This window comes from Callionymus lyra, chromosome 2, assembly GCF_982586985.1.
Source record: "Callionymus lyra chromosome 2, fCalLyr1.hap1.1, whole genome shotgun sequence".
Taxonomy (NCBI): domain Eukaryota; kingdom Metazoa; phylum Chordata; class Actinopteri; order Syngnathiformes; family Callionymidae; genus Callionymus; species Callionymus lyra.
Genome location: NC_141819.1, coordinates 33,396,830 through 33,424,204, shown reverse-complemented (window position 1 = coordinate 33,424,204; position 27,375 = coordinate 33,396,830). Strand labels below are relative to the sequence as shown.

The window sequence follows — 27,375 nt, the reverse complement described above, 5'->3', positions numbered from 1 at the left end:
TACAATGAATGCCTGACTCAGACTAGAACAAAATATCAACATGTGAAAGGAAGACCTTTGTTCCTGCATATAATCTCTTATCTGGAAAGGTCAAGCATTCCAAGTTTGCAGAGAAGAACTGCCCACATCACATCGCTCTCTTCCACAGACTCTCTGATGAGACGATAAGCAAACTATTCTCTCACTGAGATACATATATGTATTCAGTTATCGATGTTATGTGGCATCAATTAGTTTTCCAAAAGGGGAACCGATTGATATGACAATAAAAATTATATATGACTATATTTCAGAAAACAGTTTCTTCTTGCTCTGGTTACCTCCTTTTCCATTTCAGAACCAGTGGCATTATCGTACAGGTCATTGACTAATAACATTAAAAACAACTACATTTCTGACTCTTGTGTGTACATCATGTGACAAACAAACTGAAAAGACATAGGATGCCAAAAAATAATTGTTTTTGTGTTCAGTACATTGTCATAGCTATTAATTTAAAAAGGGTGAGTGGTTATTATCAAGACAACAAGAAAAATATTAAGATACAAGCTGTTAGATCAGCTCACTTTGTTCCAGCAGAAATTAAAATAACCAATAAATTCAACAAAACAACCCTACTCATCTATCATATATATTATGTATGATATAATATCTATATTGACGTATTATTGATTCTGTCTTAGTATGTGAAAAAGTTCTGTAACAACAATCTGAAAAAAGAAAATGAATGTGAATCATCGGATTCAGCTGACTCAAGTCTTTAATTTTGAATATGACTAAACACACTATAAACTGCCTACCTGTTCTATTAAACAGATTTTAATTTATTTTTCTTAAAAATGTGTATTTTATAACCAATGTGCAATATTAACAGTTGTCAGCATCAAATTGTATCAGATTTTGATTAATTTAATCTTTACAACTGACTCAAGTCACTTAAGGGTGTTATTCCAAAATGTTCAATCATGCCCTTTTTGAGAAAGATTAAAGTGACAAAAGATTGACAAGATATTGTTTAATACCGTGGACGACAATAATAATTATAAATAAAAAGCCAGCAGACACGTCGTGTTGCACCAACTTCCACTTTGCAATGGAGCATTTTCTTAAAAGTATTACTTTTTGATTTAGCGGCATGGTTTATGTGTCTGTGTCTATAAAGCAACTGGAATTGTACTGTTGGCGTTCTTGTTGTTTCAGAAACACTTTACAAACAACCCTTTAACTGGATTGTGAAAAAGGGAGAAAAAAAGAAAAAGACTTTCTTCTTCTCTCTCAAGGAGCAGCTGTAACCTTAGCGAATCATGAAAGCTGGCAGTTCATTTTTCACAGGGTCATAGATCGGCGAGTCTTATAAAGTAATGGGCTTTTGGGAGCCGGCTTTATGAGAGCTAAGATAGTTAAGAGACATGTGGAGGAGATGGTACTGGGAGTGGAGGTCCTGCTCTGACTCAGTCAGGGTAATTCCCTCTATGCCGGCGAGCGGGAGGGAGGCGCGGCACTCACAGTAATATAAACGTGTAATAAAGATTAATCTGTTGCTAGTCGCTGGGTTGATTACTTCAAAACTTGCTTGAAATAAGGTTTAAATGACTTCAGAGCCAATCTCTAAACCTTTAGTGAGATTCCTCTGTGAGTGTCAGAGAAAAATGTATATGTGTTTGTTGTGTGTTTTAGGTGAGGAGGTGGGGAAATTCAATTGACTCTTCACAAATGTGTTTTCATGACTTTCTATCTTTCCTGGTGGAGTCATTTGTAACCAGGCCTTAGTTTGCTAATCATGTACTTGAGTTAAAGTAGACTCACCAGTAGCTTCTGGCCTCTTCATGGCCCCTGTCTGTGCGCCGACCGGACCACCACCCAGGCCGTTGAATACAGGAACGTTTTCATTGCTGTAGGCTCTCAGAACCGACAGCATGTTCATCTGCTGCTCCAGGTGGGTATGCTGCTCTGCCTTTAGGAGTCCTGGCTGGCCACTGGGAGACAAGAGGCCAAGGCTCTGCTGCCACTGCTTTTCAAGAGGCGAAGGCTGGTTCTGCATCAGACGATTGAGAAAAATACTTTTAACTTCTATACCTTGAAAGTGAGGATAATCAAAGAGTTGCTTACCTCGTCCTGTTGTTCGATGTCCATTTGAGGATCCTCATCCCTCTCTTCCTCACCCAAACCCCTCTCCTCATCCTCTTCCTCCGATAGACGTTCTTGTTGATCCTTCGGGGTGATCGATGGAGACTCATTCGTACTGTGCACCTCAGCTTTCACAGCCTCATCATCGGATCTAACTTTTTCTTCGTCGGCATCTCCGCAGAACGCCCTCTCAACCATCTGGTCTTCCACAGCAGATGACGCTCCCCTAAAGGCCTTGGGTGGTAAGTCCAGTTCTTGGTCTGCTTGGCACATGTAGCCTTGGAGACCCTGGATAGGTCGGGGGGAGCCGTCGTAAAGGCCACCAAATCGCTTGTAGAAGTCGCTCTGAAAAGGGTTGTAGGGTTGGTCCATGTGGTTGTTCCAGCCGATCTGGCTTCTTTCTCCATTTCTGTCCCCATTTTTGTCGGAGAGCATATTCCTGGAAGCTCCGTGGGGGTTAATGGGAGATGTGTCTCCTTGTACTTCATTACCAGTATCAAGACGCTGAGCTTGCGCTTTACCCAGGTGGTTTGCTTGCAAATGTAGAGCCATGAGCTCCACTGAAGCTGTGGAGAAAGTGCAGAAGAGGCAGCTGTGCCACGCCACATTTTCATGGATGCTGACTGAAGAACCAGGGAGGGAACCAGACGCAGATTCAGGTCGGACTGACACAGATAGATCAAGTGGTTCATATTGGGAACCAGGTTTTCCAGATGTCAAACTTGGCTTTTTCTCAACTTTCTCTTCTCTGTCTTCATCAGCTAAAGCGCTATGCTTTGCCTTGGGCTCTCCGTTGTCATGGTAATGCTGTCCATGACTCTGGACTGGGCTGTGGTTGTCCTTTGTTTCTTTCTTCATTGAGTTGAGGACAAAGTTGTCCATGAATGCTTGAAGGGAGCCTTGAAAGTGAACTCCATTCCCCATCATGCTTTGGTAGGCCCTACTTAGATCAGAAAAACTAGCAGGACTGTCATTGGTTGCTGACACAAGGGAGGACGAGCCATCGTTGGGTTTTATGTTGTCTGCTGCCGAGTCAAAATGGCGGTCGCGGTCTCGTTCGTTCGGTGACATAAGTGATGGAGATGGCCACTGATGTGGCAGCAGAGGACCCATCCTGAAGTCTAGATTTGGAGGCATGCCTTTGAATACATTACGGAGGACATCTGGGCGAGCGAAGATTCCACCACCCATGGTTTTCCCGTGGTCATCCTTGTGATCAGAAGAAGTGGTGTGGCCAGAAGAGGAGCTGAGGGTGGTGGATCCGTTCTGGCGCTCACGGTGATGGCGCTCTAGGTGATACTTCAGGCTGGCAGACTGGGTGCCGGCGTAGTCACAATGAGGGCAGCGGTAGGGTTTCTCTCCTGAGAGAAAAAGAATAAGACGGAAGCAGAAGATCAGGGACAAGAGTGAATCATTAACCTGATTATTGGAGTGACTGGATATCAAAACCTATTTACTGAAGCAGAGAGCGTGGACCCTAGGGTCGTGTAACCTCCTAGAATAGGGGAAATCAGGTCAAATGGGTTAAGCAAACCAAAAGAAGAAAAAGAAAACAAAAGATAACGTCTAGAATATTGAAGAAAGGAAAATGATTGCAGGCAAATCAAACTAAAAAACGAACAACATCCGGCACTGATCTGACATTTCCCTGCCATTTATGCACTCGGCTGTGTTCCATCGTACTGTTGCTGCCTGTGTGCGAGGATCGAAAGGGGCGTATGAAGGATGTGAGATAGGCTTCTGAATATGGGTCGATCCAGTTCGATCAAGCCCTGCCAAGTGAGCCATCACTCACATCAACACCGTAAAAAACATTTCACCATATGGTGCTTTCAGTCCACTACTAGAGATAATATTTTCAACTGACAGCAGAACTGTCTTGATAATGTCTGCACTTCTACAAGCGGGAGATGAGAGGAGAATCCTGGCCTGTGCATACGTGTGTGTGTGTGTGTGTGTGTGTGTGTGTGTGTGTGTTTCCTAGACTTTCTGTACGGATGCCTGTGTCTGTGTATGCCTGTGGTGGGCTCCACGAGCCTCCATTTTTTTTGGCCATGTTTTGTTGTCAGGCTTGTGCCTTGGCGATGAAAGCACAGTTCCCCTGACATTTGGAGTTTATCTTGAGGAACATAAATCATAAGGCATGGCACCAGATCTTCATGTTGGCGGGCACATAGCAGTGGACTGAATAAAACTACTGCTGATAGAGTTAACACAGAAAAAAAAAAAGTTGAAGATAGATCATACAGAAGGATATTGCCCAACAATGAAGCGTACTCGCAAATGTTGATCTCTTGTAATGAGTGGCAGAATTTTACAAAGCATTCCATAATCCTTAACTCACGCACACAAAAACACCGGGATTTATTTCATGTATTTTCACATGTTTGTTAGTGTTACAAAAGATACAATAGTTGCATATTCAAAATGTCCATGTAATCAACATCTTCTGTACTAAAGAAGTATATGTTTCATTTTAGTATCCATACATCAACGTGATTTATATAGCGGTAAAAGAGGGGTGAATCTAGTGTGTGACATTTGCATATATTTATTTATACAGCACATCCATATTCATGAATATACTTGATAATGGTAGAACACAAGCGTAATACTGCCAGAAGTGGATCTTTCCATTGGAATGATACTTATGTTGAAATAGAACACATCCTGTGAGCAATTATAATAGGCTTGGAGTCTGCGCCAGATTTGGATTCATTAAACAATGAACGGGGAGGAAAAAAATGCAAAGCTTGATTTCCTTTTTTTTACGTATAAAAAGTTACCCAAATGGAATTTCTTTTGAGGGATAACAGTGGATAAAGAAGAGAGAAAGGGATTGGTTGGAATGAATGAGAAGGAGATGTTTGTCAGACCCTGTATGTATTCACATTTCTAAATATACAGAATGTGGCCATAAAGTGTTTAGATTATACACATGGAAACCATTTTATGAAAGGGGAAAAAAAAGAAAAAGCGGCATTGTTACGCAAGGCTGGTTTGAATGATTTAAGTCGGGCTGTGTAGTAAATCATGGGTATAATTAGCAAATGGCATACTGCTCAAGTAATTTATCATTATTTAGAGGGCACCATTCCAGAAAAAGACTCCACGATCTGCAGACCTACTGCAGAGTTCTCAAATAAAGGGCCACAAACACCAACTCAATACAATATTGATACGCGAGAGAGAAGAATAGGGGCATACACAAAAGAAAATGGAGGGTGGAAATGGAAAGGAGAGTTGGTGACAGATAGCTCTGACTATAGATAGAAAAGACAGTAAGTTGATGTCTTTTCTCTTAAACTAGAGTGGCTGTAAAGCAAAGAGTATATTTAAAATAAACCACAAGAGATGAGCTTTTAACCCAATAAGTGCTTCTCCTGTGAGCTGCCGAACAGAGGCTCGGTGCTGATTTAATAAGGAAACGTCCCTGATGCAAATTATCATTCTCAATTCCACTAACTGGACAAAATGATATTCTAGGAGCCAAATTAGACAGAAATTAGACTGATATCATTTTTTACCCCCTCTTGTTTCTGTCCTCCCTCCCCTTCGTAAAGAGGTTGCTAATGTTCGCTCGGGTAAAATAAAGATTAATGTATCATCTGCATATCTAAAATGAGAATGAAAAGCAGTGAATATTATATGTCTAAGCGTTTGCTTTGATGTGTATGGAAGCAGACAAAATACCCTCAAACAGTTCATCTGTTTATTCCAGTTTTCCATTAAAATTAAGAATATAAATATATCTGGAGAGGGAGAGAGAGCGATAGCGAGAGAATGCAATTTCAACTCGGCGTTGACTCGTGTGTGCATACCATTTGGAACGTGTGTGAACACATGTTTGTGTGTGTGTGTAAGCCTGTGTGTGTGTGTGTGTGTGTGCGAGCCATTTGGACTGGCTAAGACATCTGCTCCATCATACGTCAGGGGCCTGGTGTGACATCTGGGGAATATACTGTATCCTGCCTTGCAACATTACACACAATTTACTGCTAAAGGTCATTATGTACCCGTTAATCCACTTTTAATTGATATCAGCGCAAACAGCACAACCTACCAGCCGCGTGACAGATCACTGCCACCACAAAACCTGGAAATTACTATTTTGAGGTAAAAATAGATTCAATAGTATCTCTTTGACTTTTTGGCTGAGGCAAGAATTAAGAGTATCCCTAAAGTGTATGTCTATGACATGAATAATGAAGACTCATAAACAATAGGTGGCACCTTTGTGAATATTAATCAGTCCTCTTCCGCGTGTGACACGGCTATGAGGGCCATATTTTCACTTGGCTGTTTTCATCTGACTGTTTTTAAGTGATTTACAACAACTCCATAGAAACGAGTTCAGATAAACACACCCTGGCCGATGCTCAGGGGCAATTAAATAGCTTAATAGATATGACATACTGGAAGATAAATCTCCCGTTGGCTTGACAAAGTGGAAAAAATAACACAAAGTGGGAAGTTGAGAGGGGAACTTTTACATCTGTTTAAAGTCAGCGTTGATAGGTGAGCAGTGGCTGAGATGTGTTGCTGTCAGGGTCAAGAGTTCGAAAAGCTCACTAAGATCTGTTGTAAAGAGCTTATACTGCAGACCATATTGTTTTTCTTTTGTGGTGGAGCTTCTTATATAGAACATAAAAATGTGTGGTGTATATCATATCCTATTTTTCAGAAAATAAGGCACATCTGATGATTAGGTGCAATGTCAATGAATGGATTTCATAGTATATGCTCCGTAGTAAGGGACCTTGTCACATATACTACAATATCTCGCCGAGAATAATGTGTTTTATTAACCTAAAGGAATAACGCTGCGCTTTGTGGAGTAATATCACGACCCCTTGCGAATGAATACCACTGTACTTGCAGAGTACTACAACTGCAACTTGCAGAGAAACACCACTGCACCTTCCGGAGTAAAACTAAAGCTCTTTGCAGAGTAATACAACTGCACCTCACAAAGTAATACAACTGCACCTCATGGAGTAATACCGCTACCCCTCACAGAGTAATACCACTGCACCACACAAAGTAATACAACTGCACCTCACAAAGTAATACAACTTCACCTCACAAAGTAATACAACTGCACCTCATGGAGTAATACTTCTGCCCCTCACAAAGTAATACTACTGCCCCTCATGGAGTAATACTGCTGCCCATCACAACTTAATACAACTGCACCTCATGGAGTAATACCACTGCCCCTCACAGAGTAATACCACTGCACCTCACAAAGTAATACAACTGCACCTCACAAAGTAATACAACTGCACCTCACAAAGTAATACAACTGCATCTCACAAAGTTATACAACTGCACCTCATGGAGTAACACTACTGCCCCTCACTGAGTAATACAACTGCACCTCGCGGAGTACCACCCGGGCCCCTTTCAGTGTAATACCACTGCACCTTACGGAGTAAGAGCACGGCAACTCGCAGAGTAATACAACAGCACCCCGCAGAGTTATTTCACGGCACCTTGTGGAGTAATACTACTGAGCTGTACTGGGGTGCTGCTTCATAGCTTACTGAATGATATTGGCTGCCATATACCAAATAAAGTGGATTTGAGGTGAGTAAGTACAACCAGAATTTATTAACAAGGCATAGTTGACGCGCACTGTTGATTTTCAAGAAAAAATTAAAGGGTTTTTAACTGCCTAATAGTCCAAATCTAAGGTACATTTATTTAATTCTATGCCACCCAAAACTAGGTCTCAAAGCGATCTAACTGGGTGAACATGCCAAAAAAAAAGAGGGTTAAGATAAAGGAAGTCAAGGTACAGTTAAAAGGGCTCTATGATAATATGCGAGGGAAATGATTAGTGTTTGAACAGAAATAATAGCCGTTGGGGGAGGAGGGGTTAAGAAAAAAAAAGACAGTAATGAAAAGCGAGATCACAGGTCCCTCTTGATTCGTCCACATTACAAGGTCAGGTTAAGGTTAAGTGACACGGGCATGTCTGTTCTCCCTTCTTTTCCCCCCCTCTTTTCATCCTGTGTCTCCCTCTCCTCATTTGAATGTGAGTTTGTTCTCCTCCACCAGAAGACAAGAATCTCTATTGTCACCCGCTAGAGCCTTATTTACTTGTTTTGTTTTTTACATACAGCTGCTTACTGCTAAATAGTGCCTTGTCCAGAAGGGGACAATATGGCCCTCTAATTGCTGTCACTGAAGCCTGGATTCATTATGTGACTTTCCCATTAAAAAGTGAGCATTAATTCGTATAATGAAATATCACCCTCTGCAGTTGTGTTCATTAGCTGTGGCCCCACGCCGAACAACGTTAGCTACCTAGAAAACTGTGGTTAATTTTGCTAATGGATATTTTCCTACCCGCTATTCAAGTGGAAATTAATACTGTAACATTAGCTCGTCAACTTTTTTAGGATGAATTCAAATTTACTTCATTTCTTTCAATTTACCGGTGGCCTCTCATTAATCTCACCGTTTGCGATGCACAATGCCCGCCTTTTTTTTTTTTTTTTTTTTGCAGACCGGCTCCATAAGCAGCTCAATCGTGCCGCTCACATTGCATTAGGATGAAGGGGGCGAGCGGCAGTCGTCTGCCAGTATTGCCTCAGCGCTGTCACCGCCCGACCGCAGAGGCAGCGAGAAGAGGATTCCGAAAGCTGCTGTTAAAGTCATCTTGTGGATGTAATCACGATGTCACAGTGGACTTGTATGATTAGGTTACAGGAGCGACCAGAGATGCAGTGAGCTGTTTTTCCCTCTCCACGTGTGCTCCTATAGAGCTCTGCTCGGGCGGGCTTGGATCCAGAGATATTCCACTGAAGCGACATCATTTCGTGCCCTAATCTCTTTTACTCCAGATGAAGATCGTGTTTGCGCCGAATACAAATTTGAGATAAAAGATATAGTTTGCGGGATGACATTATTTATATGGACCAACTTGTCTGCACGTTCTGTCAGAGCAGTGGCGAGGTGGAGGCTCCACTTCCTCGCCGATGAAATACGCCCCTCATGGGGATCCTTACTGTAGCACTCAAAGCAGGAATAACTCAGCTCCCTCGCTGACCCCTTAACTAGCTAAGATACACACATCGGGAACACATGGTGATGAAGACCTTGCTCTGACCCGAGCATGCTGTTCAACACGGCAAATCTATAGTAGCAATACACAGATTTGTATGCATGTATCTCTCAGACGGGGGGGGTAGGCGCTGTCTGGGTGGTCTATCCACATTAAAAAGAAAAAGGGGAAAAGATTATGAAAAGGGAGCAAAGATATTTCGCAGCTGGAACGGATTTCGGATTTGAGCCTCTGCATAGCTGACTAAATCCAAGCAAGTTGAATGCACTTTTACGAAGTCAACTCTGGATTGGGTCAACAACAGTTTTACGGCATTCAGATTCTTTAAAGAACTGAATCAGGGACCTGATCAGATGAACAAGAGAAGGACCGTTTGAATCCGGATGCATTCTTAACATCAGCATAACCCAAAACATTATTTTCTTCAGCTATTATTAAAGTTTTCCTTTGCCAGAGCATATTGTAATTTCCGGACCATAAGCCACTACTTTTTTCCACTTGCGGTTTATAGCATGAAGATCTTTGTTCTCTAGTTCTGGAGGAGACTGTATCGCCAGAATAATATGATTGATAATCACTGTTAAACAAGAAGGTGATAGTTTTAGATTTGGTTTGAACAGTCAATTTGTGCGATATTTAGGTTATAATATTCTTCCTTACATATAGTTGGTGGGGGTTATAATTACTTTATTGTATATGCAGGTTTGCTCTATAGTGTGGAAAATTCAATGAACAATTTCTGATTTCTAGCATAAAATTTTGCTTTATTTTAAAATGTATAAATATATATTTTATTATTAGAAAAAAAGTAGTGGTAATGTGTAGAATATAATGCAAAGTTGATATAATTAATATAGAAATTGTTGAAGTCAAACAGGGTCATTTTTGATAATATTTAAATACACCAAATGAACACAAAAATGAACACAAAAACACAAAAATGAATCACAATTTCAAACATTATTCCTATACAAGATGAATACACATAGCTTCTGCAAAAACTTGTGTGTGTTATACATGACTGTTAGCATAAAGAATGACCATAAAAAATGTTGTGAAAACACATTACTATTGTTGGTTTTCAACGCTGTGTTGTACATAAAAGCGACTAACTAATGACCCTCACTAGCTTCACTAGACTTGAGCGCCCTTTGTTCCGACGTGTCCTTGCTGTGTTCTTATCATGACTTTAACCCGGATAGCCATTGGGGCGTTCGTACCTCGCAGTGGGTTAGAACCCGACTAAAGTCCACATCATTACTCCGGCTTCATACATAACCTCGGAGCTACGAATAGAGAGCAAGAGTCAAAGCAGGATCGTCCGACCGCTGCTGTTGGAGATGTATGCAATGGGAAGCTCACTGCTTCCAGGGATTTGCGTCTCTTTTATTCCAATAAATACATCAATCTATCGGGCACATCAGTGCACGCATCGCGGCAAGAAACTGTGGCCGAGGTCGGCTTTGTTTTGGCTTGAACGTTATTGAGAGTTAGCGAGTGTGAAATTGCCCTCGGAGTGATGTCATCGTAGGACACTGAACCCTTGTTCTGTTAATTAGAGCTCAATGAAATGATGAATATGGAAAAAAAAAAAGAGGAAGAGGAGTCCAAATGCCCATAAGGCTGGATGAGGGTTGGGAAGCTATTTGAGTTTGATTCCTTTTTTGTTTATTCGACAGGAAAAAGATTGAAGCCTGCGGGCCACATGCTTTTGGCTGTATTGTCGAGGCCCTCATGAGGTCATAGGACAAATATAAAACTGACAACTAATTATAATATAGTTTGTACATTTAGTCCATTTTGGCCTTTTGACTATTTCTTAGTTTGTCAAAAAAGTACATTTTCTTAAGTATTCTGAACTTAAGTTACTATATAGTTGTGTTTTGTCAATGTTTTACGATTTACAATAGTAACATTTGAATATGATAAATATAAAATAAAATAATATACAATTAGATGACAAGGTTAGCTAAGTTAAATTATATCATAATAAGGTAAGACATAATTTATTTTTTTATTTTTGGTTGACGGCCCTTCGCAACAGTCTTGGTACATTACTTGGCCCTTTACAGATACCAGTGACAGTGTTGCGACAAATCTAAGTAATTAATATTATTATCATTGTTGCTTTTTTTAAGTACTTTTTGGGCATTTTGAAACTGTGATATACAAGATAAAGGAAAGTCGAGGAAAATAAAAGACACTGCTTCATAGTGATGGTCTGATGAAAACTCATGATGCAGTGTCATGTTGTTTAGAGGTCAGTAGGTGGCGCCATCAGTTTAAAAATGAGGTAATGTTTCACTACAGTAAAACAGCGCAGAGACCGCCATCTATTGGACTCTGAAAATAATGACACTGCTTCATGAAGCTTCATCATTCCAGACCTCGTTATATTAAGAAGTTGCAACATTTCTTGTACAAAAGTATATTTATTATTTTGTGGTACTGACCAGTGTGTATCCGCAGGTGGACTTTGAGATGATGGGAGGTACGGAAGGACTTGCCACAATAGGGACAATCTTTGGAGGACGAAGCCAGACTCCGTTCCCGATGCTGCGCAAGGGACGGCGGAACGTTCCCCGCCGCCTTCGCCAGGTCCTCCCCGACATCTGGACGAGACGACATAAGGAGAGGAGGACAGAAATAGGTGTGGTTAGTGTCAATTCGAGAAGAAAAAAAAAAAAAAGCTTTCCACGCAACACAGCACTTTTATTTGTCTGCTTTTTTTTTTTTTTTCTCTTCTCTTTCTACATGTCTGTCTTTGTCTCGATCCTTTGGGAAGATGTGCAGACGCCACACAAAGTCAAACACATTAAATGGCTTCTGACAGAGCGCTGACAATTCAGAAGCTTTTCTTCGGAAACACTGTCTTGCAATATAACGCCCCCAAAATCAAACAGGTTTTTTTTTTTTTTTTTTTTTCTAAATGTCTCCCTGCAATTTTCCACCCCATATGTTGAAAACTGTGGGAAAAATTAACAATACAAACTCTGATAGAAGAACAAGTGAGAGGTGCATTTGATTCGGCTGTGTCAGCATCACCGGAGCTACGCACGACCTGATTTTGACAGGTAGCTGTCACAGATATGATAGGGTGATAGCGGTTTTGACACACGCCCCATTCTCGCGGAACACTGGGAGAAAAAAAAAAAAATGCAATGACGCAGATTTCACTTTAACAGCAGTTTGTTATCAACACAATCAGTTGGTGGATTTGAGTCCGAGGATGAGGGATGACAACCTGGGAATGTGTTGACAGCAGCATAATCGGAGGTGAGGGTGACGCTGTGAGCCGGGTGGCATTGAGCGGATGGTGAAGAGTTTTGAAGTGCTGACAGGCAAGAGGGCCTCAGATTTGTTAAAGACATGAGCTTGGGAAAACAAAGAACACACAGTGTGACACGAGTGATGCTAATTTGATTTTCTCCAAAACTGATTACATTTTTTTTTTTTTTTTAATCGAGCATCGTTTTGCTGAAATTAAATCCAGCATTGATTGTCGCAGTGATACAAATAAAAAGCATTCTAATGAAATACATTTGTATTGTGTACTATTTTTCCAACCAATATCTACTAATAAAACAGTAGTTAGGAACTTTTTTTGGGGAAAAAAAAGAGAAGCTTTTCATCATGTCCTTTAGAAAAGTGTTTTTCTGATTAATTTATTTTATTAACTATTATACAAATTTTCATTATTATATTTTATAAGAAAATGTATAATTTTTAATAATACTAAGAATGTGACATAAACATCTTCGTTTATGTTATTGTTCATTTATTCTATCTTAATAAATTCTTCAGTTAAACAGTGCTAAATACCTTAATGATGAAGGTAGTGTGGGGTAGATTGCAACACATTTGAAAAAATACATAATAGCCGATCATGCATCACTTTGTTGACGTACTGGGTAGTGAGTCAGATCACTGTTTTTGACGCCTCCCCTAGACTCACACTAAAAAAAGCACCTCTGACTCATTTCTTCTTTCCTTTTTGTAAGTTCCATCCATTGAGGGGAAATTTTGAATTTTTGCAAATTGGAACCTTTATCAGCAAATTTTGAAGTATTTAATTATGTCTTAATTTACTTGTATGTATTTACTGTATTTAGTTGATTGTATTATTGTATTTATTTTAGTTGTTTTACATGTATTTATGGATGTTTGTATGGATGGATGTGTTATTGCTGCTGAAGAAAAGAAATCAATAAAATATCTATCTCTCCATCCATCCATCCATCCATCCATCCATCCATCCATCCATCCATCCATCCATCCATCCATCCATCCATCCATCCATCCATCCATCAGTCCGTCCATCCATCCATCCATCCATCCATCCATCCATCCATCCATCCATCCATCCATCCATCCATCCATCCATCCATCCATCCATCCATCCATCCATCCATCCATCCATCCATCCATCCATCCATCCATCCATCCATCCATCCATCCATCCATCTCTCTATCTATATACATCTTTCTGGGCGTTAAATACTTTTGAAACATCCAACTTCTTAACTCTGTCTCTTGTTTTTAGCCATAAACACAAGATGCACATGTTTAACTTTACGAGGAAGAATTGCAGATTCAGGAGAAGGGATCACTCATTAATTTTTCAGATGAAATCGAATGCTTTTATTTTCTATTCTCAAGTTTATAGATGAATGTGTGCCATGGCCACAAACACGGTTTGAATCTTTTCCATGCCATGATTCTGTGACGCAATGAATGAAGTAGCGACTTTACCAAACCCTTTTCAACACCGAACTGACAATAAACCCCTTTTTTTTTTCTTTTTTTTAACGTTTTCCTAATCGTTTCTCTTCTGCCACACCCCACCCTATTCCATGCACCCCCTCCTACATCTATTGGGGGAACTCAAATAAGGTTTAACAGAATGGAAACCCCCAAGTCAGCAAGTCCTCATCCACGCTGACACTAAACACACGACTCCATTCAGCAACTCCGCTATCAGACTGAAGGCTATTTATCACCAGTGAAAGTGAAAAGCAACCTAAATGCAAGTCAGTGACAATACGCAGATCCCAAATGCCAGCTGCTTCTACTTGGGTCCGGGCAAATGGCTGCTGTTATTCGGCACAAAGGAAATGGGAGCTCAGATGCAGGGAGTCAAGTTATTTATTTATTTTCTTTAATAGTTTCGTATATTCTACACACATTATCACACAATTGCAGATGTGTGAATATGAATATGTGAAAAAATCAACTATACAGCATGTCATGAAAAAAAAGAAGTGATTTTTCCGTCCTGTCGTCACAGAAATAGTGTTTTTTTTAAACAACTTTAAGTTAAAATTGTTGGAGGAAGTTAGCAATAATCATCTCAGCCTGATCTGACTTATGAAAGCAGACACAACAAAAATGAGTGTGCCGTCACAACACAGTGGAAAGTAGCAATTTGGGGCCCACCTCAGATGAAATTATAGTGGGACTGAGGAGCGAGGTCAGTTAGAGTCTGAGATTAAATTCTTATATTTTTTGAAAATCAGAAACAGCTTTATTTGCCAAGTATATATTGACAATGAACCCAGTTTTTTATCTGGCGGTTAGGGACTCATAAGGAAAATGCATTTTGTACAAACAGGATAGACTAATTTAGATAGGAAAAATATACAAAATGAAACAGCCAGTACAAACATGGGATGGATGTTAAGATGTAAAGATACGAGCAGGTGAAACAGGTATTTATCTGTTCATGAATGAAATGGCAGTGGGGAAGAATTTATTTTGGTTTTTTTTAAATAAATACACAATCCCCTGTTTTAAGTTTTAGATTAATGTGACAAATACTGTCCTTTCTGTTTCAGACAACACCTCCTGATATCTGCATCTGACCCATGACCTCTCAGGGCAGCAAAGAAAGATCACAGGTCAAAGTTCATTGTCAGTTTTCAAATGAAAAAAATGTCAGATTTTTTTTTACGGGTTGGTGTCCCATCAAAACAGTCATTTAGCATCATTTATTTTATTTTATTATCCCTTTTTTCGTCTGAGAGACTATCATTGAGTACTAGCTTGATAATGAAGGTGTTATACTACATCCTTAAAGGGATAGATCAACCAAAATTAAATTTCATTCATGTTCTACTCACCCTCATATCAACTAAGGGTAATATTTTTGGATTTACATGCAGGAATGAATATCCATATGATGGTTGGGAACAGGGCTCAATTTGTTTTGTCTAAAAAGACACCCTAAAAATCAGCAAACTACTTGAAATTAAATTAAACAAGTGCATATTTCAAGCTACATTGTTATTAATTTTTTGAAAAAAAAAGTCTCTTGTGTCTGTGCTATAACACAAGTGGGAATTGACAGCCGAGGAGTATGGAGGTGTTTTGATGTGTTTTGCTTTTTTTATGGTCTTTTTGGACAAAGAGAAGTGAGCTATCGTGACCCTCATTTGAATTTGTTTTCCCCTCTTTCACCAAAAAGAGACGGATTACTCCGAAAATAATCCCAACCTTTAGTCGACATGAGGGTGGGTAGAAAATGATTGAAACTTGCATTTCGGTGTGAACTATCCCTTTAAGGCAGCTCCTCCATCTAGTGCTCAAAAGCAGCCCCCCCCCTCCCTCCCGGAGTTTAGGCCAGAACACCACCATACTGTTGCCATTGTCGCCTGCTCACGAACATATTTCGAGCATTCTACTGTACACATCCCTTCTTGGCACACAGTCTCCAACTTGTGCAGCGGACACCTGCCTGCCCCAGATGGGCCGAAAATTAAAAAATCCAAAACACGGCTTAGAAAGCAGGACAAGCGCTGGACCAAACACACGCGTGTGCACAAAATCTGGGCTGCCTGTCTGTCCACAGTGACACACACACACACACACACACACACACACACACACACACACACACACACACACACACACACACACAGTTTTCTAGTGGTTAATAGTTCTAGAGCGCTGGCATCCAACAGCCTTCAACGATAAATCCACAGTTTACTACACACATACACTAACATCAAAAGGTAAAACAATGATCTTCAAAGGTGTGTGTGTGTGCGCACGTCTCTGCTGCTAGTCCTTCACGCTTGTCTTTAATCAGTTGACTGATCCGCTGCTTTTAATGCGGCTGTTCCAATTACTGTAAAAGTCATCCGGCGCCATATAACCACAAATATTGACACTTTATTGCACAACACATTTATGACATTCTGAAGGTCACCCTGTATATTAGGCGTCATCGTTGGGTGTGGGGAAGGAAGGAAGAAGATGGGGGGGGTGCCTGTTGACATCTAGTCGTAACTATCTTCACAGTATTGATCTTCAATCTCCCAGCTGTTTTCATGCAAAGAGGCTTCACAAAAGCGATTAACGTGATTGTTGGGAGAGGGAGGCAGTTTTGTCGCTACAAAAGGGTTGGTCATGAGCCACGTCCGGTATCTGGATGTGCTCAACATCCAATATGACATTTATAAAGCAACATTTAGGATTAAAAGCTTAATCTGTTCTAATTGTTTTGTGCCTATACGTCCTTCTTTTTCCTTTATTATTGGAAATAAGCGGGAAAAAAGCAAGAGCATATACAAATATACATTGCTTGGTAGTGGAGTTCAAGTATTGTGGGATCTAGATCACGAGTGAAGGACAGACGGAGCATGATATCGAATCGGTCTGTTGTGGTGAAAAGTAGAGCTGAGCTAAAAGGCAACGATCTCCATTTAACTGTCAATCTACACTCCTACACTTTGGTAGGAAAGCAACAAAAGAAGATTGTTGATATATTTGGCCAAAATTAGTTTTTTTTCAAATGGATTCATGTATAATTATTTGTAAATACAAATGAAGGAAATAAAAATCTAAATAAAGTCTCCAGACTGAAGTCACTCCACAGCTCGATACACACATGCTTTTCACATTTAAGTCTCCCCTTAGATTATATCCCCCTCCCTCTCCAGGTAGAACTGCTGCTTCTTCAAATCAAAAGTGCATCCCGGAAGCCTACCTTAGGAGTTGTTATCATCTCTAACTGGGAAGGGACCTCAGGACAGACCCAGGATCTTTGGACAGACTATATCTAATGCTTAGCTTGAATTTGCTTTTTGTTAGTCAAATTAAGTCCATGGATCCCACCTTTTTTAAGCATCTTTTTGCATCTAAACAATGTATCAACATGACAACATTTGGAAATATCGAACAAGGAATAGCGACACATCAAAAAATAATCCATCTTTTTTTTTAGCATTCCTTGTTCTTTTCCCCCCCACATTCACCAATGCATCATTAAAAACATGTAATGCTTTTTTAATCGCTCATCAATGAAGCCTTCACTCCCCACCACCCGATGTGAAGACACGACAAACTGTGACAGTGCTGGTATGAGAATATCACAGAAAGAAGAAGAGGAGCAAAAAAAAAAAAAAAAAAAAAAAAGACGACAGGAAGAGAAATACATGTATAATTCAGCTGTATCTGATCTGAGACCAGCTCCTCTCCCCTCTGCCTTTACTGGTGTCACAGCGGCGTAATGGAACATGCCAGAACAAAGGCTCCCAGATCAGATTGGAGCAGAGTTGAGCAGGCCATCTGGGAGGCAGGCTAAGTATCAGTCACTCAGCCGGCTGTCTGCTACACTCATGTACACACACTTCCCCTCTGACTCACTGTGCGGAAGTGCACACGTCTGTGTGTGTGTGTGTGTGTGTGTGTGTGTGTGTGTGTGTGTGTGTGTGTGTGTGTGTGTGTGTGAGCAGAAGAGTGTGTGACACCTCCCTGCTGCACGTCACCAGAATCTCACTTTGGAGTGGGCGACACTTCACTACAGTGACACCAAACCATGTCAGCATCGTAGATACTGTATATAAATTGATAGCATATTCATAGTATGGCTATTAAAAAAACTAAAAACGGAGCTAAAAACAGAAACCTTACAGAAAGTATTCTTATCAGACCATTTAAAACTCCAAACCTGTTTTGTTACCTGTGTTTGCCAGATAGTACTTTATGTTTTGTGCACTGTTTTAATGTTTTAATGCCTCAAAACAGTTTTGTTATGGTTCATTTTATTGGTAATGGACAAAAAAGACCATCTTAAATCTTGATTTTTTTTTTATTATTTAGTAGTAACCATAGCAAATACTGTAAGTCTAACTGATGCCAGAATTAGACCAGATACATTTCGTTGTCCATGTCATGACATTTCGACTCCATTTATTGCACTTTTGATGTCTTTTTTCCTTTTTTTTCAACAATTTTTTGTATATTATAGTGTATATTGTTTATAGTAGTGAAAGCATGATGTTATTCTATTCTTTTGATCTATGTTCTTGATTTTGATCTGTGTTCTTTATTATTGCTCTTAGTTCTTTTTTTGTTTTTATTAAACTTGCTGTGAACTGAACCTTATTTCCCGAGATCTCCAGAGGGATTTAAAAGTATGTCTGTCTGTCTGTCTGTGTGTCTGTAAGTAAGTAAGAGTCATTTGTCTGTCTGTCTGTCTGTCTGTCTGTCTGACTATCTATCCATCTATATACTGTATATCTATAAATCCTTTTTAAAAATTTTTTTTGGTACAACCAATTCAAAGAATTCGACAGCCACAGACAATTCCATCTGTACATACCAATATGTACTGGCGAATAAAGCTGCTCTTGAATCTTGAATCTCTCCATTTTCGGTAATTTTTGCACAAAGAAAAACAACAAATAACTAAATAAAACTACGTTTAACAAGTACTAAACTCGGCCCTGATTCGAAATAAACCTATATTTTATACGTATATTAATGTCCGCCTGTGTGATGCTTCGGTTTGTGATGGCTGTTAATGGTGCTTTTTCAGTCACACTTTGCTCTCTAAATGTTCTGTGGTTTTGATTAGTATGATATCACTTTCAGGAAATAAAAGTCTGGAGGGAGAGAGAGAGAGAGAAAAAAAAAAAAAAAACAGCTCATAAGTCATAAAAACACAAGATGTTTTTCCTCTCGCTTGGCCATTATTCTAATGTGTCACGTGGTGCCCAGCAGAGCCCGACGGCCTTAAAGAACTGATTGATACGGGGATATATGGGTGGAGGAGGGAAGATATTAAGAGAGATTGGGAGAGCGGGGAGAAAGAGAGGGAGAGAGTAAAATGTGATGACATCATTTGAAAGGCATTAGGCTTTTAAAAATGCGCCCCAAGGGGGGACTTGATTTCCTTACACCAGAGCAACACAACACCATCCGGCCTGATGCTCGCTCGCTCTCTCTCTCCCCATCGCTCACACACACACCTCCCTCACCCCACCTCCCCCCCCAACACACCCCCAAACCTTCCTCTTTATATATTTTTTTTCCTTTTAATTTGGACCGCTGCCATCTTTGTGAGCGTCTGGTTCATGCAAGTTAATCAATTTGAGGTTTAGTTACACTGCTGATGCTAGCATTCTGCTCGAATCTGAACTCGGAGAATTTATTAACCAAACACCAATTATCATTAAACGCCACAGCCTTATCCCCCTCCTTTTACCACTTGACAAAGACCACTTAATGAAATTTTAGATTAAAGTTATTTGGTCGGTGATTTATTAGCGTTGGAGGAAAGTCTTAATGCAAAGACTCTGGGAGTGTGCAGATGCTTTATTTACACTTAAATCCTTCTATACTTCCACAGAAGCAAGAGAAGGAAAAGGTTCATACAAAACCTTTTTTTTTCTTAATGCAGCTTTAAGGAAAAAAAAAAGTAAAAAGGAATTAGTCGTTGTTTACCCCGGCAATGTTTGCGAGATGAAAACAGCAGCAGAATGTGTTACATATAAGATGGCGGGGTAAACAGGGGCACCAGATGTTCTTTGATGTTAATAATGGCATTTATTATTAATATTAATTAGACCGCATTCAGCAATACATTTGGGCCATTTCCAAGTCAATTAAGCAAAATGGCATGCGGGAGATGTTGAAACGACATTTTAAGGCAGGTGTTCAGCGCTCCCCTAATAAAACATTTTTGCAGCTCCTGAAAAACAACCCAATTTCAGGCAGATTTGATTTATTTTCCGTCTTTGTTTTGCGCGTTTTCTGCATTTTGTTGCCTTGTCACCAGCGTATCTCCAAAACAGCACATTGAGGATGGGTTGAAGGTTTCTCTGCTTTATTCAATTAAAATATAGAGTTTAAAAAATGTGCGCTTTGTCTAGCCAAATAAGAAAAAAAAACGGAAATGCATTAATATACTGATGGATAAACCTGATTGTCCTGCATTATGCCATGCAATACATATAAGGTTATACTGATTTATACTTGAATTTTTCACATTATCTATGTATTCATCTTGCCAGTGCATATAGGTAGTGTTACATTTTGGAATCATTTATTTGTGTTGTTCTTTCACCGAAAGAAGATATCGGTCATTTAAACTATAGTCAATGTAAGGATGTACGCAATTTTGTGGTTTCGTCATGATTTTTTGACATTTTTGTCAAACTTTCAATCATGTGTATTGGCAAGAATAAGACGATACAATGCATACCACGATACGGAGCATACAATATATTGCGATACTGTAGGTACAAGGATATATTTGTAGTATTATCCGAGTACTTGTCTTTAATGCAGAACTGACGGACTACATAACTGCTTTCATTTGATTTGAAACCAAAATATGTCCAAACACCAGTCCAAATGTGATGGAGACGACTGCATCCTCTCGTCCACAGTCAGTGCCGAAATATCCCAGGATTTCATTGTTCCTAGCTGCACAGGAAGTAATGACTACTCCCATCTAGTGGCCACAGGTTCAAATGCAACACAGCAACTAACAAATGCTGTAAATATTTTTTTATTTGTAAATACAAAATAGATTATTTTATTTTAAACACACTTTATTGAAATATTAACCATAACACAGGCACCACGTCGGTGATGACTGGGCTAGATGCTAAACTTTCATACATAACAAATACATTTATTGTCTTATTTATCATAATAACAATTTTCCACTAGACTGCTAGATTATGGAGCCTGAATTATTACTAACACAGTATTACTTGACATTTCATATATAGTTTGAGGTTGACAAAAAGGTTATGAATTGGAAAATAGGGCTATTTTGACGGAAGGGGAAGGTCTAGTTGACCTCAAGAAATAGCTAAAAGGTGTTTCCTTTTCTCTTTTAAAAGACATAGAGGGAGGAATGGAAGACTGACCAAGACGTTACAACGTGAATAACCTTTGACCTGAACCAAGATCTGCCGCCTTTTTGAGAACAGCACTGAAAAAATTCAAAAATATACATTTATAATATTTTGACATTCTAAAATATTTATTTTACTTGTATTTAACCCTTGTGTAAAATCAGTGTCAAGGTGACCTGAAGGCCTGAAAACTGTTTTATCTTTACTGTAACGTTTGGGTCAACATTGGGTTACATTTTTTTTTCAAGCCTCTGGGTCACCGTGACCCTGACAACACAAGGGCTAACACTATTGCTAACTTGCACTCATTAAATTAATTATTTTTTTTACTTAGATAAGGTCCGATTATTTTCATTGCAAATGTGTTTTATCGTGAGGTCACAGGCTCAGTATCTTCACAGAAGGAAATCAGAATCATACCATTAAAAAAGCACCTAAATAATGTAGTGCAAAAAAAATATTGAAAAATATATAATTTAAAAAAATGGTTTATAAAATATAATTATTATGAACTTGATGGACTAAAAACATGTTAAACACCAGACCATTTGTGTCAATATGTGTGTGCGAAACATGCGTGTGTGCATGCAAGGTTTTTTTGTGAGAGCATAGACGTTCTTGGCTTTTGGCAGCAGGTCTGCCTCTCTCTGGAGCCGGTGGAGGCAGCAGCCTTACAATGGTACATTAACAATCTGTGCGTTCATTTATCAGCGTGCGAGATTTGGACTCAGCGTTCATGGCGTGCTGCACTTTCCGCCGTTGAAAATTAATGAACAAGCTTCGCCTCGCAACAAACATGCACCTGTGCTGCAGAGATGCTAATCACAAACATTTATATTTATTAGTGAACGCCGGCATTAAAACTCGACTTGAGGAGAGATAGTGGGGCGTCTCGTTTTTTTTTTCTCTCTTCCTTCTCCCTTTGGGGTGATCAGAGGGCAGCAGTCTCTGCTGTGCAGGATGCTGTTTACTATCATGTCTGGGTAACTGGAGGCAAATGTGTAATTGTTGTTGGGAGGCTGACACACTTCTATGATCATTTCAGGATTTAAAAAAATTAAAAATATACGTAAAAACAAGGGATGGACTAAACATGATGACAAGCGGCTCTAGATGACGATGACTTTGAGTCCGTAACAAAGTCTTTTTAAAAGGTTAATTGCTTAATATTATTCTATATATTGACAATATACACTGATTTTTTTTTCTCCCGGCGGTTAGTGACTCCTTAAGGATTTCCATTTTGTATAAGAAGGAGATATAATTAAAAAACAATAGATAAAAAAAACTGTTTATAATGAAAATAAGGTGCTAATACCAAATTAATGATAAATAGAAATAACATAAGTAAGTAAGTAAGAAAGTAATTTATATTTATAGAGTGCTTTTCCAGACCAGGGTCACAAAGCGCTTAAACAATCAAAAACAAAATATATACGTAAAAGCTCAAGATAACACTGAGAACAACACAGGAAATTCAAGGTGCAGCAATGAAAAATGGCCAAACCATTTAAGAATGGGGTTCATGTTTTTTAATAACATTTTTAAATGTATCATATTTAATTGTTATTATATATACGTCGTTTGATATCTCTATACACTCCCAGTGCTTGCTCTCAATTATTCCGTTTCCACATCCAGTCTACACCCGACCCCCCTCCACCCCCTCCCGGGTTCCACCCCAGACTGACAGAAGGTGGCTCTCCCTCTCCGTAAAGGCTATGCCTCTGCCCAGCTAGAGGAAGAGGAATGGTGCCATAAGTTTCTCCCTGGCACCGGCCCACCTTTGTTTTTTTCGCCCCCTCCTCAAGTCTGTTTCAGGCTTCAAAGAGCATTGGAAAAAGACACTCACACACACAGACACACACACACACACACACACACACATGCACACTCATACAAATGTCTGAGGGGGCACTGATGTCTCACTAACTTTATCATTCTAGCAGGGTGATCATAGCCCCGTTGAGAGGCTCTGGATGATGCTTGAGGGTAAATGTGTGTGTGTGTGTGTGTGTGTGTGTGGGAGCGATGTCCAGTGTCTGTGTGTGACTGCCATGACATTACAAAGGCAGATGGGGACAGAGGTGGGTGTGTTTAGGACATGGAGACAGAAGCAATTACTAACATGTTTGTCTGTGTGTTTGTATACACAAGTACACACATGTGTGTCAATACACGGATGTGTACGTGTGTGTGTGTGTGTGTGTGTGTGGGTATATTCATCATGCCCCCTCTCGGCCCGTGTTGGCAGGAAGTGGTGTGGTTACCATTAGTGAAGGATGACTAGGCCTGCCGTCTCTCGAACATGGTAGAAGAAGATGAGGAAATAAAGGGAGTAACAGGTGAAACGAGAAGAAAGTCAAAGCAATGTTAAGTTAAATTGTAGACGTGAGAGGTGAAAAAAAAGGTTTAAAGGATAATAAACTTGATCTCTCTGTCGTATATTTCCGTATACACATATTTGAAACAAATATTTGTTCCCTGGAAATTCATCATCTGCATTTCTTTGTTTAAGAAGCTGGTTTTAGATGAAAACTTCTTTGCCGGTTGCAAGTTAAGTAAAATAACAGTTGTATGTGACAAGATAAGTGGTCTTTGAGCGTTTGACATTTTGTCATTGACTTTATATAGTAAAGAGAATAGAAATAGAGGTTTAAAGGACAATTGATCCATGTTTACTTCATTAATTTGATTTGATTTGTTGTCATTTATGGTCCCTTTGATCTAACGTCCTGATTTTATTGTGAAGTCCTGATCCTTGTTGACTTCTTCTCGTGCCCCTGCTCTGATTCAGGTCACCTGCGTCTTCTTAATCAAATCTCTGTCTGAAAAAAACATGTGTTAGAAATACTTCTTGGCAAGTCGATTTGTATTGTGACATAGCCACAGAAATTCATTGCTTAATTTAGGCCCAAAAAAGCCCCCCAAAAAAAAGGTGATATCGCCGGACTTCCAATCGCAGAGTCACACTAGAGAACCGAAATAACGTCCAACTCTTTATCCGACGCTGACATTGATTTCCTATTCATCCGCTGCATGTGCTAAATCATCGCCGTACAATGGTCCAATCATCGTACTTCGCTCCTACCCTACCCAAAGAAGAAAAAACACCTGGCACTGGTCGGAGTCTGCGACTGTGCGTGGCGTTGATGCCTCGCACGCCGCAGCCATTAACGGCCTGATTCTACATCAATGAAAATGAATCAATTAAGGCTCATTAAGGGGCTGCATATTAAGGTGGAGTAATTATCGGGTGGGGAACGCACTGTGATCAATAGCTCAGGAGCGTAAATGTGCACTTAAAGACATATATTACCACAAGAGGTGATGGAGACTTTTAACAAGGCCACTGTGGAGGGATGGGGGAGCTAAAGTGCGTACATGCGTCTGTGTGTGTGTGTGTGTGTGTGTGTAGGGAAGACACTAACGTTTTTCTATTGCCTGGTCAGGCTGTAAATCCACACACCAAGGACGCGCCACGTTTTCCTCTTCTATGAACTTGTCCAGTGTCTCGGAAAATGAAATAAAAAGATTTATACCGCAGGTGCAAACTCTCTCGCTCCGAGTGTGTGTGTGTGTGTGTCAGAGAAAGCAAAAAGAGACTTTCGGAATATGAATGAATTGAAGGTATGAAATAAATAAATAGAATTCAGGAAGGAAGTGTTTAAATGCTACAGGCCTTTACCCTCCGGCCACACACGCACACACAAACAATTTATTTTACAAGCATCAAGAACACACACACTCAGACACACAATCACGACGCCCATTAAGGAGCACGCTTTGTCCCAGTCGCATAATTTTAATTTGTTATGAAGGTCATTGACAGCAAGTAATAATCACCATTGGGGATCTAACAATTTGCCATTTCTGAACATTCAGGCACTGATGACTTAACTATAAATAGAACGGCGCCCTCACCCCTTCCTCCCCAATCCTGTCCGCTTAAATGATTAAAAACGATGACATTGCCCTCCCACACTGGTGAAGCATCTCAAAAGAAGACAAACAAAAAAAAAATGGCCACAAGCCTTTGTGCCTCCCATTGATTGTATGTTTGGATTCCTTTGTTAGAATGTTGCGATTTCAGAATCTCCTCCAGATAAAAGTACCAAACATATTCTCTGTCATAAACTAAGAAATGTTAGGTATCATGGTTTATCTTAACGGTACTTCCTCTGTCGATAACTTGCCTTGTTTAAAGTAAAGCTATTTGCAGATGATACAGTTCTTTTGTCAGCCTTTTCCTTCACATCTATCGAACTATATAGGTTTATTGAAAGCTCCTTTGCCAATATCTGTTATTAAATAGTTGGCTCGGCTATTAATAAAGTGGACCAACCAGACCGAATGGGAACCTTCAGGATTTCCAAGTTGTATACTCATTTTGATCAGATGTACTAGCATTTATAGAGACTACGACGAAAGTGCACCTCAAGCGGGGATTACGGTGTGTCCAAAATGTTTTCAGTATTCCTCTTTTGGATATTTTCGATGCTGGATGGATGGATGGATGTTAAAGACAGGAAACTATGTATCAACTTTTGGGGGAAATGATTGCATTTTTTTAACTTCTGGTGGTACGTAAAGGTGTTACCAAGACTATCTATTCAACCTTCAGTATGTACTCTATTTGCTGCATTTCATTGTATTACTTTACAATGCTGTAATAATTTTCCGATATTTCTGTATACATTACCCTATCAATGTATGGATAACGTAAACCTGGTTCATGGCTAGAGTCGAGAAACCCACCTTTCAGAGTTGCATCCAACTTTCTGGCAGCAACTTATTTGCAAACCATTTCGGGCCTGCTACTAAAATACAACAGTGCAGAGCTGATGAGATTCGGAGAGAATCTTTTCGTCTCCATTTAATCCACCGAAACCCGCAGTCAAACACAATGACAAAGTTTTATTATAGACCAAGTCATTTAGCTTTAGTCTCAACCATAGCCATTCAGACATATGTCTCTCGCATTTGTCCCCAAACAAATAATACTGAGCTTAAGCTATTTTTATCAAGCGCCAGTGCATTTGTTCTTCTTAAGTGATCATCAGCGTTTGGGGGGCGCATTGAATGGGAGTTTGAATCCTTTATCTTTCAGAGGCTCAACAACTCAAGACTAATTACAAATTAATCTGGATCTGGATATCAGCGCTGAGAGAACTTGTGGTGTGCTAAGAGGAACTATCTGTTATATATTTATGGAGTGGGGTGCGGCAGGATGGAGGCGTCCAAAACCCAAAAGAGACTGTAGCACTTAATTGCCTGCTTTCTATATCCAAGGAGCCGCATCAACACTGTGGATTGTGGTTATTAATAATTGATCATTGGCTTGATAGGGCAGAGCCCTGACAGGGTTTTAGTGGCCAAAGTTTTTGATGGTGTTTTGAGTGCCCAAATCCACCCATCATGCTTTTGGGCAGGGGCTTACTGGCATGTGTGTACAATAAAACAAAGAGGTGTGAGTTTTAGAACAGAACGTTCGTACCAGACTATATGGCTATTCTGACAGGTTTGGTCACTTGAGGGCTGTAAGAGAGGGATTGTGAAAGCACCTAAATAAAGGATGTACTTTCGAAGGAGAGAGAGAGAGGCAAAGACAAAATGTCAAAAGGAATGGTGTCTATGGTCTGATGCAGCTTCAGAGATGAATTCTGGGATCCGTTTTGGATTTTTTTTGGATCCAGCGTAGTGGCTGTACAGTAGCAAAGTAGTTAGCACGATTGCTTCCCAACAAAAAGGTTGCTGGTTCGCTTCCTGGTGGCGACTTACAGCCTCTCTGTGTGGAGTTTATATCTTCTCCCTGTGTTGCTTGGGTTAACTAAAGGCACTCTGGTTTCCTCCCACAGTCCAAAAACGTTGAGGTTGATTTGGAACTTGGGGAAATTGTAGGTATTAGGTCCAGTGTAAGGAGAAAAGGGTGATCATATAAGGAGTATTTTTTAAGTACTTTTAGGCACTGTAAGTGTCCTTTTTTGTTTAAGATGAACCCATTGATATAAGAAAAAGGAAGAC

At 39.8% G+C, this 27,375-nt stretch overlaps 1 protein-coding gene and 1 long non-coding RNA gene across 2 annotated transcripts in view; both read right to left on the bottom strand.

The window, feature by feature from the left end:
- LOC148086625 (uncharacterized) overlaps nt 1–27,375 on the bottom strand; it is a 290,739-nt gene that overhangs the window by 46,108 nt on the left and 217,256 nt on the right. The gene's annotated exons all lie outside the window — the stretch shown is intronic.
- Nucleotides 1–27,375, bottom strand: part of znf536 (zinc finger protein 536) — a 201,075-nt gene that overhangs the window by 45,118 nt on the left and 128,582 nt on the right. Inside the window, exons 6-8 of the mRNA XM_087784780.1 lie at nt 11,653–11,811; nt 2,110–3,488; nt 1,807–2,035 (exon numbers count right to left, since the gene is read on the bottom strand). Coding sequence (XP_087640906.1) covers nt 1,807–2,035; nt 2,110–3,488; nt 11,653–11,811 — 1,767 coding nt within the window. The remainder of the gene's footprint in view (nt 1–1,806; nt 2,036–2,109; nt 3,489–11,652; nt 11,812–27,375) is intronic.